This window comes from Equus caballus, chromosome 21 (assembly GCF_041296265.1).
Source record: "Equus caballus isolate H_3958 breed thoroughbred chromosome 21, TB-T2T, whole genome shotgun sequence".
Lineage (NCBI taxonomy): Eukaryota > Metazoa > Chordata > Mammalia > Perissodactyla > Equidae > Equus > Equus caballus.
This window is the reverse complement of record NC_091704.1, coordinates 39,322,877-39,340,590: the sequence shown is the minus strand read 5'-3', so window position 1 is coordinate 39,340,590 and position 17,714 is coordinate 39,322,877. Positions and strand designations below refer to the sequence as shown.

General features: G+C 37.7%; 1 protein-coding gene across 1 annotated transcript; it reads left to right on the top strand.

Moving 5' to 3' along the window:
- The first annotated feature begins 649 nt into the window (after window positions 1–649).
- On the top strand, window positions 650–17,563 carry RIMOC1 (RAB7A interacting MON1-CCZ1 complex subunit 1). The gene is made up of 6 exons (XM_023625701.2): window positions 650–972; window positions 4,039–4,145; window positions 4,999–5,142; window positions 6,779–6,910; window positions 7,821–7,935; window positions 12,721–17,563. Exons 1-6 carry the CDS (start codon window positions 873–875, stop codon window positions 13,002–13,004), a joined length of 882 nt encoding a protein of 293 aa, XP_023481469.1. The 5' UTR covers window positions 650–872; the 3' UTR covers window positions 13,005–17,563.
- Window positions 17,564–17,714: the final 151 nt, after the last annotated feature.

The following is a 17,714-nucleotide window of genomic DNA, read 5'->3' as shown; positions in this document are numbered from 1 at the left end:
TGACTAAGTGCTTTGAAACTCAAAGTGGAGAGGATGAACTCACGCTTAAAGCAATGAACGCTTTAAGGGAGGGTCTCGAGAGGCATGGCAATAGAAATTTCGGTAAATGCAAAATTTTGTTAGTATTGGAGGCGAGACGGTTAAAGTACGTTAACCTTGAGCTAATAACCAAAGCAGATCTGAAATAAAATAAACTCAGCTGCTAACATTAAGATTTAGAAAAGAAAAGGACACATAGCCATGTAGACTGGAAACTCCCATTCATGTTTGTAGCTCCCCACCCACTCTCACAATAATCTCTTGGAGTTGGATGTGCTACAAGGGTGCTGTCAAGCTTTCCATTTCTGACCAGGAGATTATAATCATTTTATTTTAGGCAACCTCCTCACTTCAAGGCCAAAACCAGACGGTCCTATTTCCAGACCTTCCCGTCTGCTCTAGTGACCAAGCTGTAGCGCGTGATAGAGACGCAGGGGCAGGGCTGCCTGGCAGCCATCCGCCAGCCACCTGTTGCCACGCCTCTTCACCAGCTCCCCCCCCGCGGAGAGAGCTGGCTTCCCATTGGATCAGCTTGGAGGCATGGACGGCTCCCGATTGGCTTAGAGGAAGGGGCGGGAGAGAGGCGTCCCTTGACGTCATGCCCGCCCCTAAAGTCCCCTGGCTGCTCAGGATTATGGGAGGGAGGGGAAGCCCGGGAGGAAGAAAATAACCCGGAACAACCTCTGGGGGGCGTGGCCGGCCCTCTTCTGGAGCTGGGGTCCCCGCCCACTAACAAGGAGAGCCCCGCCCCCACGCCCCGCCCTGGTCCGGGGATCAGGTGACCACGGGCCGGTGGCTGTCACGTGGCTGGGGCGCGCCCGCCCGTTGTGGCCATGGCGGCCGCGGGCTCCAGTGTGGTGAAGCGAGTGGAGGAGCTCGGGGACCTGGCTCAAGCCCATATTCAGCAACTTAGCGAAGCGGCTGGCGAAGACGGTGAGGGAGCGGAGGAGAGGGAGCGGGCAGGCGGACGGTGGTTCAGAGCTGGCGCTCCGGAGCCCTAGGGGCTGGAGGCTGCGGCCTGTGGTCCGTGTGGATCTCAGGCCAGAGCTACCTAAGGTGTTGGCTTCTGAACCCCTTGCTGCGCGTCGATTGTCCACCCACAAGAGCTCGCTTTGCCTCACCAAGGTGTTTGTGTTGAAACCGCGTTTTTCATAACCCAGGGAAATGGCTTACATCTCAGATCAGTGCTGCTCTCGGTAGCGATTGGGAAAAGGGCAAAATCTAGATTAAATTACGCACGAAAGTTTAAATGAGCGGTTAAAGCTGAATGATAGTATGCCAATAAGTAGTGGTGGTTTTGCATGCAGTAAAGATAGCTAGGCGTGTGTAACAGTTCCACTTTTTCACTGAAGCGTTGTAAATTTCCGTCTTATATTTTGGATTCTAAACTCAACTGTAAACAGTATTCTACAGAAGAGCTTTACATTGGTATAAGTTAGACGATTCTTTCACATACGTCATCTCAATTCTTAAAGGGCTGTGTCAGTATTTGAACATTTCTTTTGGAAATATCTTAAGCGGTTTCCTTAGGAAAAACTGGTTTAGAGAATTACCTTGACTTTTGAGTGTAAGTTCAGTTTTCTTTCATTATTTTTCAGCTGGCTATAGGTTCTACATTATTTCTTTTTCTGTTTTAAGCCTTTACTACAGGTAGGTTTTAAAATTCTTGTGGACTGACTCGTTGTCATCAGACTCATAGGAAAATGGTAGTGGAACATTTTCCCAAACGACTGAATCGTTGGTCAATTTATTAAATAGGGTCCACGATGAAATGGCTCTAGTTTCAGTGAAGATCATTTGCTGGATTATCTTTTTTTGCGAGTATGTTCTTCAAAACCCACAGACCACCCTGAAGCTGGCTTCTTTTTTGGTTTGTGGCAAGAGAATCCCGAGATTGCCATGCATAGTTAGTTCATGCACAGTAGTAGCTGTTACCTAGAAGTGTAGCTACGTTGCCTCTAAATAAGCTGTTCAGTGATCTTCACCCTTCTCCAGCTCCATTTGAACCAGTCTAAAGAGATCAAAGAATGTTTTTTATTCACTTATCACTGAACCCAAAAGCCGTTCTCATTTTCCGGTGGAAGAGTTCTTTAATCCAGTCCAGAATGAAGGCTGGAAATAAAAGTCAAGTAGTATACATTGTTGTTTGGAGGCTATAAAGTTCTGACAGTTTGCTAAAATTAAAGTGATAGTGGCCCACATTATGAGCTATGAAGTATTACTAGCAAGATTTTCTTATATTATGAAGTTTAATTAAAACGTGGTTGCATGTATTTAAATTGAACTTGGCATTCTTTTCCCATGCAACAAAAATAAGAAACACTCAAGAAACACTCAAAATGTGTAACAGCAGTGTATTTGTATTAGGTTGTAGGGATTGATAGTCCCTGTTGTCTTCTTCAAATTAGATCAGATACAGCCAGACATGCTCCATCTAAGAATGCTCTCCTTTTTATTTCTGGTCAGTTTTTCTTGGTTTATTTCTCGTTGTACAAGCACAGTGTATTTTCTATATGGAAGTATGCTGTGAGAGAGACTTTCCAAGGATTATGTAAAAATCACTTTTGTCTTTGCCTTGATAATTGTTACTTTGAGTGGTTCTAGTAAAAATATTAGATCTTATAAAAATTTTCTAAAATGTGAGCCATTACCCTCCCCCCCCAAATTATGTCATGAGTTCGTGTGAGATACTTCTTAAGCAATGGTTTAGTGAATTTAGTGCAGGTCTTTACATTTAAAATAATCCTGCAAATTAAGGGAAAAAAACTAACTCATCTCTAAAGAAGCACATAAGGAGTGCCAGATTCCATGCAATTTGATTTCACAATAGAATCTTTTTTTCTGGGTTGTGTAGATGATACTTCTGGGCTGAGGGGAGTTGGGAGGGCAGTGCTAAAGGAGGAACTTTCAATTCAGGTGAGTAGCGGACCTTAAAGCAATCAGAATCTGGTCTAGATACAGGTTAACCTCACCTGGGAAAACTTAAGGTCATTGTATGCTTGCCATCACACCTAACTTAAGCTGGTGGTGCTTTTGTTCCAATGCCAGACAGCTCACCTGTCTGTATAAGTGCTGAGGCAGGGTCAGAGGGGCCCACACCAAATGCTACATTTTCTGTGCATTGGCCAGTGAGGAGGGAAAAGTATATGTTTCAGGGGGGAAGCACAGAGGGGCAAACTCAGGAACTTTGGTGTCTTGCTGGTGGGCATATCTGAATCTGACCACATGAGATGGATGCAGAAGGGTGGATAGGACCTTGATACAGACGCTTTGAAGGTAAGGGAGGAAAAATCTATAAGAAAAAGTGAAATCATAGAAGCAAAGGGAATATGACAGTAGAGAAAGGGAAGAAATTAGACAATGTAGAGGGGAGGGAGAGTGAGTTATTTTTAGAGGGCAGATCAGAAGTATTTAGTTCAATTTCTTCCAGGTTTGCAAGGAATTCAGTAATTTGTTCCGTTTCTAGGTTTTTAAAGAAATAAAACACGTAGATGGATTATGTAATTTTAATTGTTACAGCTGTTTACACACATAAACACAATTATGATAAAGTTATAGTTGCTCAGTGCTTACATTTTATGAGGCATTTGATTTAATCAATCGTGTTCTTTTGGAGAATACATTTATGAAATTATAAGTTTTCTGTGGAAACCCTTTCTGTAGATTTATATATTTTTACTATTCCAATAAAAGTTTTAAATTTATTATTTAAACATTTTGAGAGCATCAACATCACAAAAGAAGCATTATGAAACTACAGATTCCTTTTAAGAAATGGCAACTGAACCTAGAAAGTGTTCAGTCTAGCTTTCCAGAATAACTTTTATGATAAATTTAAGTAGGATTAGACGTTATGATATATTTAACCTTTTACAAATGATACCATTACTACTATGCTGTTTCTCCAATGCTGTAACATAATTGCATTTCATCATTTCAGATATGTAACTTTTTTTGTTTAAATAACACTGAAACTGTGAAGTGATCTCTCTCTTACAGATCACTTTTTAATTAGGGCCTCTGCAGCTCTAGAAAAATTGAAACTTCTGTGTGGAGAAGACAAAGAATGTTCAAATCCATCAAATCTTCTAGAACTTTACACACAGGTACTGAAACGTGATTTCTGACATGTTACAGGGGCAGAATTATTTAAGATGATTGACTTTAAAGTTTAGGTGTAATGAAATCAGTTTATTCTTTTTTTTTGTCAGTTTATTCTCTATTTATTTCTATTTTATCATTTTATTCTCTATGTAAAGTGTTTAATTTTGTCCAAGAAACTGTGTGCATAAAACATATGGACTTGAAGCTTTGAGGTAGTGTGCAAAGAAGCAAGATTTATTAGCTGTATTGATAAGAAAAGTCAGGAAGATCTTGCAGATAACAGAATTGCTTCCCTTTGTGGGCAATTAAGCAAAACACTAATATATGCAGTTGAAGGTCATTCAGAGGGATTAGAGGTCTCTATAAGGGCCCTATTTTTTTCCTTGAAATTCGTCTTTCCTTGGGATTCTCAACATGAGTCCCCCTGCTTTTATCACGCTGATTCATAAAATTTTTCTGTTTCCCCTTTTTTTCTTTAATTTTCCTTTCAAATTCAGGCCTCTGTGTGGATGTGTATAAATAGCAAAGAATAATTTTACTTATATGATTATACTTTTCATCATTATGTTGTGTATGATTAGCTTATCTTAATGAAAGTATAAATCTCCATTTTATTTTTTGAGGGAAGCAAGGTTATCATTAATTCAATATTTCAGTAAACTACCTATGAAGTTTTCTATCAAATCCATCTCAGATTATGATTGTAGCTAAACATTTTGCCTATTTTTCAAATTTAACTACTTGCCAGAAGATTTAAATGTCTAATAAAGTATCTATATATGTAAGATTAAACTGTAAGAGTTATTCATTCAAGTTGAAATCATTTGTAGATACTTGTCTTCTCTTTTACTTCAGGCTATTTTGGACATGACATATTTTGAGGAGAACAAGCTAGTAGATGAAGATTTTCCTGAAGACTCTTCACAGAAAGTAAAAGAGCTGATTGGTTTTCTTTCAGAACCAGAAATTTTAGTTAAAGAAAATAATATGCATCCAAAAGTAAGTTTTGTACTCATGTGAATTATGGTGGAATTCTTCTAATTCTTGCTATATTTCTCTTTGGAGTCTATTTTTTCTTGAATGTGTCTTTGTCTCTGTTCTAAATTAAGATTGAAGGGAGGACATGTGAGAGTTTAACACTTTAGACCAACATGACAACTAAAGTATCATATTTTACTAAATATGTTTCAGAATATTTGCATGATGGAATTGTATCGTAATTACAGTGCCTAATCATTTTCTAAACACAGATATTTGCTGTTTCTGCTCTCTTACTTTTGCAGATGCTGTGTGTTCTTGAAAGTCTCCAGTAATCTCTTGCTACATCTGTTGTCCTTTTTACAATCCTCATTCTCCTGGGCATTTGCTGCCTTTCATACCACTGGTCACCCCATCCCTCCATGCTCCTCTGCTTCATCTCTGAGAAGCCTTGCTCTTGCTCTTTCCTGAGCATCTCCCCTCTCCCATTCTGGACATGCAGGCACTCCCAAAGGATATCTCCTTAATCCTCTGTTAATCTCTATTCTGTCTTTGCTTGACAACCTGTTCACAGTTTTTACTGCCATCTCTATGTAGATCATTCCAAGATTTGTGTGTGTCTGTGTGAGAAAGATTGGCCCTGAACTAATATCTGTGCCAATCTTCCTCCATTTTGTATGTGGGACTCCACCACAGCATGGCTTGATGAGCGGTGTGTATGTCTGTGCCCAGGATCCACTCCTATGAACCCCAGCCACTGAATCAGAGCATGCAAATTTAACTACTGTGCCACTGGGCCGACCCCAGAGATGATTCCAAGATTTTTGTCTCTAGTCTGGCTACTCTTTCAAGTAATAATTTCTCATCTTTCACTGCCTTCTGGCTGTCTCTACTGAGATGTCTTTTTTGCTCTATGTGTTTATCAGAGGATGCTAACTGTGGAAACAAATAGAAACAAATAATCCCAAGTTTTAAATGACATAACAAGGTAAAAGTTTGATTTATTAAAATTGTTTTTGTGTATATCTTTTTATTATTTTATTCTAACAAGAATAGAAATAGATACGATCTTGTTTCAAGTGACATATAATTTGGAAGTTGTCTTCTTAATCAGATTATGAAATACTTACGTTTCAACTATATTAGGAGAATTGGGTACTAAAATAAATGTCATTTTGTAAAAACTCTGTAAATTGGAGTAGTTATTTTAATTTTCCTGTAGCAATAGATTTCTGTATTTCTAATTGATTCAAAGTAGGGCATTGCTGTGTAAGTAGCTAAGTGAAGAGCAAATTTTGTGAAATGATACTGTTTTTAATTGCTCAGTAAATTTTGAATTAATTTTGATTATTAATTTAGGGGCTGGCCCAGTGGCGCAGCCGTTAAGTTTGCACTTTCTGCTTTGGCAGCCCGGGGTCCGCCAGTTTGGATCCCAGGCACGGACATGGCACTGCTTGGCAAGCCATGCTGTGGTAGGCATCCCACATATAAAGTAGAGGAAGATAGGCATGGATGTTAGCTCAGGGCTAATCTTCCTCAAAAAAAAAAATTATTTTATTATAAAATTATTAAAATTCAAAATTAAACTTTGAAATTTAATTTTGATTCTTACAGACATGTAGTTTCTCTTTTCAGCTCTGTTTTTGTTATATTTCAGCACAGCGACTTGCTTGGGGATGAGCTCCTGGAATGTCTCTCTTGGAGACGAGGAGCCCTACTTTATATGTATTGTCATTCTCTGACCAAAAGGAGAGAATGGCTCACGAGAAAATCTAGTTTTCTTAAAAAGGTAAAAAGGCATTCCTCATATATTTTTTATTCTTGACATCCATAGGTTTCAAAAAGCTGTCTTTGGTGTAGTATTAAGAGTAGTGGAATCAAAGGGTCAGTTTGCATTCCAGGTCTTTGACCTCCTAGCTATGTAATCCTAAACAAATTGGAATTACTGTAAAGATTAAATAAGATAACATATGAAATCCCTTTGTAAACTGGAAAGTTCTGCATGATTTTATTTAAGTTCTGGACTTTTATTTTTTAAAATATGAGATAGACAATCTATATTAATTTCTAAGTGTATGTTTTGGCCTGAAGCAAACAGACTTGGTTGTGAGCCTCTCTCTGTCAGCAGATCACCCCTAAAGAACCCACGTGACCCTGCTGCTACAGAATTGTGGCCCTCGGATTTGCCTTGACTCTTCTGACCAAATTCATAAATCCAAAGACCCTCTTGTAGTATTGTATTACTAAGGATTCTGATGTGGGTTGATTGTGCACGTGGTTTATGTGGGCCTGGAAATGAGAGCTCACGCTTTCATATGGAAAAGTTTGATCATAGTATTTCTAAGTTATCATAAGTACATAGATATTTTTAATACATTGTTATTGAACACATTTTTATTATCTTTATCCTTTTGTTCCTATGATAACATTTTTGAAAAGTATATTACTGAATCATGTGTTCTTGGTTAACAATATATTTATTTTTCTTTTCCTTACTCTTTTTACTCTTTCCTTACTCTTTGGAGGGTTATATTTATAAAAGTTGTAGGGTGGTGGGTCCTTGTACCACTGTAATGTAATAGCCATAAGATATGTCTATATATGAGCTAATTTTAAAGAATGGGGAAAAATTTAGCATTTGAAGTTTCTACAGCTTTGCATATAATGCTTTCAATTCTTTGGCTTTGACTTTGATTTAGTACCTTGTTGATGGAATCAGTTACTTGCTACAGATGCTAAATTATCGGTGTCCTATCCAGTTAAATGAAGGAGTTTCTTTCCAGGACCTAGACACAGCTAAATTACTGAGCGAAGGTAATGTGATCTCTTTTTGAAGTTTTCTAGGTGTTTTAAAGCTTTTTAAAATTTTAAGGAATTTATTTGATTTAACTCTGATTTAAAAAATTTCAAGTCACATTATGGACAAAAAATAAAGGGACTTTAAAAAACTTCAGAGATCTTCTCATGTAATATAGAAAAATACTGCTAATCTCTGTTTAGTAATTTTGGGAGAATTACGTATCATGTTACTTTTATTTCCTTTGCATCCACACATGGCCCCGATCAGTCACTAGGTTCAACTACTTGTAACTGAGACTGGAAGTAACTTTTAAACAATGTAGAAATTTACTGCTTTTTCACATAAAAAAGGTCTGGAGCTGGTTATGGTGGCTCCATGGCATCATTAGGTTCCTATCTTTTTACTTTGTCAGCTTTAGAACTGGAGCCCGAGAGCTTCAGAGGGAGGCACTTCACAGAATACCATGTAAACAAGACCCAGAGTTGTGCAACATGCATCTCTGTTGAGGAGATTGCTTCCATCCTCAGTATCACAAGATGCTCCTGGAACTCCTTCCATCTCACCTATGTTTCGGTCTATAGGCATGGCAAAAGGATGTTTCTTTCAGCCAAGCTGTTCCTTTGGTGCAGTCTTCTCAGAAGTTTCTTAGAACACTTCCACCTACATTTCACTGGCCAGAATTAAATCACATGGCTTCATGTTGCTACAAGGGAACCGGGGTGTATAGCCCTTTACCTGATACATCGCCATCCCAAATAAATTGTCTTTTTACTAAGAAAGAAGGGAAGAATGACTATTTAGTGGCAACTGTTAGTTTCTGTCATAAACGTCTGTGCACTTAAAAATGTTAGGAACTGAATATAGAGCATCGTTTGGGTTTTAGACTAGACTATGGGAGGGAAGAACCACTTATTTTTACCATCTCTTTTTACAAATGGAAGAACTGAGGTTCTTCCTGATAAGCCCGATAACCTGTTTAAGGTCAAGTAGCTTGCAATTGACTACATATAAATTTTTGTTGATGCTCAATCTGGAGTTTTGATGGGGAAAAATCAAATATGGGAAAGATGAAAACTTCTTAGGGAAAATTTTATATTTTAATTTTATAAGTTTACTTTAATAATTCTTTCTTTTTTAGCTTCTTTAGGCTTTTCCTTTCTATTCAAAAACATTGCCTATTAAAACCAGCATGATTTGTGTCATTAACATATGTCTGGCTACTGGTGTCCAAAAGTTGTTCCTTTCAGTTAATTCAAGCTAAGTAGCTTGTCCTAAAAAAATCTTATTGCGAATACAAAGTGCTCCTTCAGTGGGCATGACGTTTTGACAAACATGGGTGTATTGATTTATTTGTGGGAAGTATTTATTCCAGATAACTTATGAACTAATTAGCTGCATTGAAAATGACCTTTCTAAAATCTCCTCATCCACCTGCATGGATTGATTTAAAAGAAAAAGCAAGGATAGGCGCTAAAGCCTGTTTAGAACCACAGAAAGTGGCACAGGTCACCAGTTGTGCTCATTGTCCCATTTCTAGTTATAAGGTAATATACTTTCATGGCCTGGAATTTTTTCTTTAGAATGCTTGTGATACTGCTGTCTTCTCTCAGATCGTAATTTGATTGTACTTTCCCCAACTCCCATTGCTTCTTCAACAGGGGAATCAAAAGGGACAGATAGGGTCTCTTTTTTTCCCTAGGAAAGGAGAAAACAACATCAGCTCCACAGCAGTTTTGCCAGGGCTCAGTCCTCTTGGTGTTGACTTCTTGCTCTCATCTGAAGCAGTTCGCTCCTCCCGACTTCATCTCTCTCAAGATGTAGATTAGAAACCAGAAAGCCTGCCTACTTTTCGTAGGCTAAATGACTCCTAAGACCCCATCGGAGAGGCTCTAATTATTATTTTATTTTTTGTTAGGCAACATAAAACATAATTCTGAATAATCTTTAATACTAATTAGAAAGCTCTATATGAATCATCAAAATATTTTTGTGGCCACATCTTAATGATAATTTACCCAATTTTAGATAAAACAGTGTATACTTGGTATGATTTTTATTTTTTTCCAAGGTGAGATAATCATTTTGTCCTTTGAACAGTGCCTATATGCCATTAAATTTTTAGCTTTTAAAAATTAGCAAGTAATGTTTTCAGTAAATCTCTTTACCTCATTTCTGAGCCTCAGTCTTCTGTGGGCCCTTATAAAAAGCCTTGTCAGAATAACCCTGGAGTCAAACGGGTTAAATCAAAATACTGTTGAGTTTTGCACGACCTTGGTTTACACCCTTTTTATACCACTAGGGACCACCTCTACCTTCCAGGCAGCCTTTTGGCTCATTGCTTAACCCGGAATCTGGATTTCAGATCCCTTAAAGCAATAGCTCTGAACTGGCATCACTAATTGCCTGGGTAGCTTATTAAAAATGCAGGCTTCTGTGTACTATCTGCAGGTTCTGATTCAATATATGGAGTGCAGGAATCTATTTTTAATAGGCTCCCGTGTCATGATGCAGCCATATTTAGACATCATTTCTAGGGGATTTCAGTCTGGCCACCCTTTTTTTTCTGTATAAGTCATCTTTCTGCCTCCACTCACTTCATGGGTTATTCTGCATCTCCCTGCCTGCACTCCTCACTGTCACATGTGTGTTCATCAAGGACATGCACAGTGCAAAGTTAAGTATTTTATTGAAAACCATGCTGAGCGTTAGCAGAAAAAACATCAAGGAAAATTTGTAGCTGCAGAAAGAGATAGCTACAGAGTAGTCAATTCTTGGGGGAGTAGAGAGGGAGAACGTGCCTAATTTACACATTGGTCATCTCTTCCTTTGATATTTTAATGAAGTTGTTTAGCATAGTCTGTGGACCAGCAGCATCACCCTAGGTCCTAGGGCTTTGTTAAAAATGCGGATTCATAGACCCAACCCTGTACTTGAATCTGAGACTCTGGAGGTAGGGACCCAGCAATCAAATTTTAGCATGTCCAGGTAATTCTAATGCGGGCTGAAGTTTGAGAACCACTCTTTAGCGTATAGTCGTTCATTCTCTCCCTAGTAACACCTTCCATAGGATATCTATGTACCTTGTTCAGCAGTCACTCCTGTTAATATAAAAATTGAGGCTAACTTAGAGTTGGGCATAAATTGGATCCCAGATCTCGCTTAGGCAAATATGTCTCACTCTTCCCAAGTGGCTTCACTTTGTGGGACCTACTTCAGTTCCTCCTCCCACAGCTCTAGCCTGCTTAAAAGTTCAACCTTCCCTCTGTTTTTTGCTTCTCTCTCCTTACTCCCCTCCACTGTTCTTTTTAGGAATAACTAGACAGGTTATAAGATCACAAAAATAAAAGGATAATGCATTCAACAAAATGCCGTATATAATATGAAATACAATTCTGAATAACATCTAATGCTGTATCCAGCTTTTCTCTGAGATTTATAATCTTTTACCTATAAAGGAATAAAGTGAAAAGAAATGATTATACTTAGTAAGTGAAAGTTGTTTTATACATAGAAAACATAATTAATTTAGTGCAGCCTATCATTTTTCATGAATACAAGCCTCAGATTCTGCTCTTAAATGATTATTTCTTTTATTGATATAACAGTTTAATGAGTCATCTCTTCTGTTAAACCTGTTCTTTTGCTACTATTTAGAAGCTAAATTTGAGGTGAAGTGAAAGATTAGCTGAAGGGACAAATTCTGAGATAAAAAGCTTGCGGTAGATTTAAGATGGTGGAAACTAGTACAGTTTTGAAAGTTGAATTTTTCATCTATTTTTAATCTCTAGTACCATCATAGTCATTTCTGCTGAGCCATGTTAGGTGAGCAGCTGAGATTATGATGCTCATTTATTTGAGGTAAACTTTTCTAATCACACATTAGAGTAAGTCTTTTATTTATATTTGAGTGACTTTAAGAAGTTAACTAGTTAAATGTTTTAATAGCACTTTATGAGTTCTAAAACTTTTTCATACATTTTTATTCATGTATTCCTTAAGAAATCTCCATGAAATAAATAGGACATATGGAATCCTCATATTTCAGATTTGTTAACTGAGGCTCAAAGAGCTTTGCTGAGTTACCCAAAGTCAATTCATCCCCAGAGCTTTTTGATTCTAGGTCTGTTTGTCTTTCTACCAAATTAATATACTTTGTGTGCCATAATGTTTAACTATATAATGTAATTGCCTTATTCCATAAAAGAATGCTTTCAACTTTCGATGAAAATCCTGCAGTGTATTCCTTTTTCCTGGGAACATAAAGCATCTTGGATATAAGTTAACATCTTTGATCGTTTAGATTTACATGGCCTCTCGGGATCATGTTTAGCGTGATAATTTGTGTAGACATGTACAAGTACAGGAGGTGTAGGATGCTTTATTGGAACTGTATCATTGATCCTCAAGCACACTCCAAAATAAAAGTTATGTTCATGGATGGGATTCAGGGATTCTCTGAATGTTCCGAAATTATTTGCAGAATTTGGGGTGTATGTTCTGGGAGAGGTTCCATTGATTAGATTAGCTTCTCAAAGAGGTCCTATAGAGAATCCCAAAAAGCTTAAGAACATTGACTTAACTAAGTCTTTAAAAAGGGTTCTCGGACAATAGATAAAATAGAGATAGAAGTGCCAATTAAATGGGGTTTGTATTAGTGAGTGATAATTTGGCTTTTCTAAATGTAACTTTAAATGAGAAAGAAAAATGCTTAATGACATAAAGAATTTATTAGAGTTTTAATAACCAGGGTTTTTTTTTAAACTTTTAAACTAATTTCTCAACCTAAATGACTTTCCCAGGAATATTTAGTGACATTCATTTGCTGGCTATGATGTACAGTGGAGAAATGTGTTACTGGGGATTGAAACATTGTGCAGATCAACAGCCAGAAAATCATGAAGTGGATACTGGTGTTTCTGGAGCAAGCTACACTACACACGAAGAAACTTTGGATTTCCGAGAAGTAGGAGAAAAAATATTGAAAAAGTATGTATCTGTATGTGAAGGACCCCTGAAAGAACAAGAATGGAATACAACAAATGCAAAACAAATTTTAAACTTCTTTCAGCAGCACACTAACTAGTAAGTTTATCTCATGCTTTTCAAACTGAAAAACAAACAAAAAGACCCATGAATGGAAAAGTTCCAGAAAAGAAGACATAGTGACACTGAATTTAAGACCATTACACTACATAATGATATTCAGCATTGTTACCCTTTTTCAGATGCCATCCTCGTCTTTCATTATATCTTCTTAAATGATTCTTTAATTTCTAAAATGGCATGTATGTTATTCTAACTCAGCCTAAATTATAGATATGCTGTAACTAATACTAAGGAAGAATTCAGTTTAGCTTTACAATGATTTTTTTGTATTACTTTTTTTATTGTGGTAAAATATACATAACATAAAATCGACCATTTCAACTATCTTTAGATTATTTTTTAGTATTCCTGTCTTGAGGTTTGCTGTGCTTCAAAGATTTAAAATCAGGTCATCTCATTGCTTTGGATATATGCTATTGATATAAAAATTGGCAAAATAAAAAATTGTGACCAATATTCAGATTTCATTTCCACAATAAGGTAAATAATGAAAGACTCCACAAAAGAATTGTTGTTTAATTATTTTATCATGTATTACTAATGGCATTTAAAATTTTTATTCTTTTAGGCATTTTATAAAAATTCAAAAATGATTTTCCTATTGTTTAAAAGAATATGCGTAGTTTATCACGTGAGTAATGATGATAAAATCAAGTTAGGTTAGTCTACTGTTAGTTCGTATGTTTTTAGGGTACATCTTTTCATACATATTGAAATTTTAATATTTTTTGTTTTTAATAGTAGAGGTGAGTGATAAAGGCCAGAGAGCCTAACTTGCTATCTTGCTTACAGTCTTTCTGTCTACCTCAACTTCTGTTGTCATCTTGGGATCATCTGTCTGGTACCTTGCTGATAGATCCTTGATTTCTGCACCAGTGACTTCATCACATTCCAGGAGCATGGAATTCCCATGGCCTCACCTTGAATATCACCATCCTGACTTTCTTTTTCTGAAATCTTAAATTTCAGTAACTGATGACAATTTTCATCTTTCCAGCTTTTCACTTCCTCATTTTAACTGATTTTTCTCTCTCCTTTATTTGGATTGGACTATTTCTTTGGCTTCTTCACAACCTCCTCCTCTGGACTACTCTCCTTTCTCCTAAACCATCAGCCCCTTTCAGACATCCTTCCTTCCCTATCCAGCCCCAGCCTTATGGGGCACCTTATGAAGTGCTCTCCACAGTCTCTTCAAATCAGTCTTCCCCTTGTCCTTCAGCCTGATCATTCTGCAAAAGCCCTCAACATTGAATTCATCCCGTCTTCCACATTTCCTGGGATGCTGAGTTCCACGTGAAGTACATGCAGTCCTTCAAGTGGAATCTCTGTAAGTATCTTGCTTTCAACTTTAAAAGAGCCCTCAATGTAAGCCTCTTGTTTGTTACTGTTGTGGCCCCTCTGCCCTTCCCGCTGTGGCTAATCCAAACCTGTAACTTTCCTCATCACTTTGCTCAGGCCCTCTGTCCCCTCTGCTAGCATACAGCTCTTGGTCTTATCTTACAGAAAATTGAGACCAGGAGGAAGTTAACTTCTATTTATTACCTTTGCCCTACTCATTTTCCCTTTTTTAGAGGAAAAGAAGTAGCTACTTCCTGTTGAAGAGCAATCTCCACCTTTCGTCTGTGCCATCTCCCTCACTTCCCCAGGGGCTTCTGTTTTTCTACCTACCGTTTAGGTATTGCTCTTCCCTGGAGTTCTGTCCACCCCCCTTTTCCTTCCTTCTTTCTCTTTGTTTTTTTTTTGCAGCTTCTCTTTTCCTCTCTAAGCCTTCTTTCTTACTGCCTATTAAATATCTTCACTTAGGCATCCCATGGTAGTTTTAAATTCAGTGTGTCCAAACCACTAATCCTCGTCTTTCGTCTAAGATCTTTTCTGGTGCATGTTTTCTGTTTTTTCGGTCTTCCACGGAGCAGGGCAACACAGAATGTCATAACCTCGTTTCTGCCTACCTTGCCAGTTCATCCTGTGTAATCATGTTCTAGTCCAGTGTTCTTCAGACATGTAAAGCACAGGCTCCTTTTTGATACACATAAACAATCTGATAAAGCCTCTTGAGACAAGGAGACTCTTTCCCTGTGTCTGCTGCTGTCTCCTTGCTTACCCCTTACACAGCTAAGAAGATTTCTGTTTAACTTAGCTTTTTAACAAGTGTTACCATGAAAATACCTTTGTGCTTTGTAAGTATAAAGATTTAAATAATTTGTAATAAGGTTTTTGAAACCACAAACTGCCCACCCTCACTCCACCCCTTTTGGAGCATCATGATCAATCACAAGGACTTCCAGTTTCTTCCCCAACGTGCTGTGTGTTTTTTCCCTCAGTACCCTTAGCAGGCCTCGTTACCTCTGCCTGGAACGCTTTGCCCTTCTTTATGGCCAAGTGAATACCTACTACTTATCCTTTAGGACTCAGCTCCAGTGATGTTGTATCCTTAAGGTTTTCTTCAGCCCTTTCCAGTCAAAGTTAGACACTCCTGTGCTTCTGCTTCCTTAATCTTCACTTCCCATGTTATCACACTGATCACGTTGCTTTATAGTTATTTTCCTTATGAGTTGGTGAACTTCATATTTTGAAAATGTATCTTTATACATAGTGCTTAATGAATGGTAGGCCCTTAGTAATGTTCTTGAATTAATAAGAGACATAATTCTTAAGTGCTGAACTCTGCACAGAAGGGTTGCTTTTTGCAGATTCCAAACTGCCATGCCCTCTACCCCAGTGGTTGACAAGGCAAATTGGGAATTACTTCTCAGAGGAGTAAAGTATTATTTAGATTTAGAACCTGAGAAAACAAGAAAACTTTCTCTTCAGAAGCTGGAACTTCCATTTTTGCCTTCATGACCCTTGTGACTCACTTGGGTCTCTCACTGGTTGGTACAGTTTTGAGGGTACTATTGGGTGCTTTTTGTATGACTTCCACCCCCCACACAATTGGAGAATCATGTGTAGACCATAACAGTTATAATGTAATGCTTTTTACTCTGGTGTATTATAAAACAACGAACCACACACTTTTGTATGTGTTACAGCCTCCTAAGTAAGTTCTGTTTCATTCAGAATGAAGTAAATCCAAGATACTAAATACTCTACATAAGGAAAGTACTACACTTCACTCATCAACCACTATTATGTGACTGCTACGTGCTAGGGTTTGTCCTAGGCACTGAGGATATAGCTTTGTAAAATACCCTCTTTTGGAGTTTGTATTCTAGTGGAGGAAGTTAACAGATTTTAAGAAAGAAATGTGTGCTGTGTTAAGTGTTAAGTGCAGTGGAGAATACAGCAGCGTAAGGGGCCAGTGTGACTGGAGAGGAGCGCTATTTATCTAGGGTGGTTGGGAAGGCACCTCTAAGCATCTGTCTCCTTTAGCATTTGTGTCTTCAAATTCCACCCCTTTGGTTAAATGCCTTGCACATTCAGAACATTCGTAAAGTTTCTCTTATAGAAGATCTGATACCGAATTAAGGATTGAGTCACTCACTACTTAAGACCTCATTTTGATTACATTTAAAAGGTTTCTGTCCAGTGTGGACTTTACTAATGGGTAAGTAATAAGCTAAAAGCCTGCTTATGTCACACTTGGGGTTTCGCTCCATTTTGAGTTCTGTGATAGTGACTAAAAGTTAAACTCTATTTAAGGACTTTTCATAATCCTTAATTTTCTTTTTTGCTTGAGGAAGATTGTCACTGAGCTAACGTCTGTGCCAGTCTTCCTCTATTTTGTATGTGATGCCACCATAGCATCGTTTGATGAGCAGTATGTAGGTCTGCCGCTGGAATTTGAACCAGTAAACCACAGGCCGCTGAAGCATAGTGTGTGAACCTAACCACTATGCCACCCGTCTGGCCCCTCAAAATCTTTAAATTTGTATGGTTCTTTTCCAGTATGAATTTTCCGGCGTTAACTAGGCTTTGAGACTTAGTTTAAAAAGCCCGTGTGCTTTGGTGCATTTATAGGGTTTCTGACTACTGTGGACCCTGTTTGATGCTGATTAAGGTACAAATCATGACTAAAGGCTTTCCCTTGTTCCTTTGCATACAGTACAGTAAGGTGAGAGTCATGGCTAAAACCCCACAATAAAATCACATTCCTACCTTTACAATCCCACTGCGAATTTTCTGATGTTCATTAAAGTGGGAACTATGTCTAAAGGCATTCTCAGATTCATTTTTAGTGGCGTTTTAAAAACCTATAGCTGGTTGACATGCTACTTTTAGATTACTTGTCACTTTTCTCTGTCTACCTTATAGGGCTCTTTTTTGGCTCCCATAAGGATATCCCATCTGCCACAGAATCCAGGATTCTATAGTTCTCTAGTATCACTTCCTAGTATTATTTCTTAACACAATGTGAGATATCATGTTATGAAAGTATTACGTTAAAATACATTTGATGTATCACAGTTAAGGTATGCGTTATGTATTCATGCTGGTGTTCTTTACTGTTTTTTGTTTTCCTACTTCCAGTGAAAATTTTTAAGTAAAATGTTTTGGAGCATATGAATATTTTAAAGAAAATAAAACCATGTTCCTGTATTTGTATCTTGTTCTTTGTTTTCTTTCATATCTGAGTGTTGTGTCAGAACAAAAACTTTTATCATCTCAGTTTACTATTGACATCTGAATATTCTTTCTTCTGATCCATTCCTTCAGACAGGGTAGTCTAGTGGTTAGGGATATGGGCTCT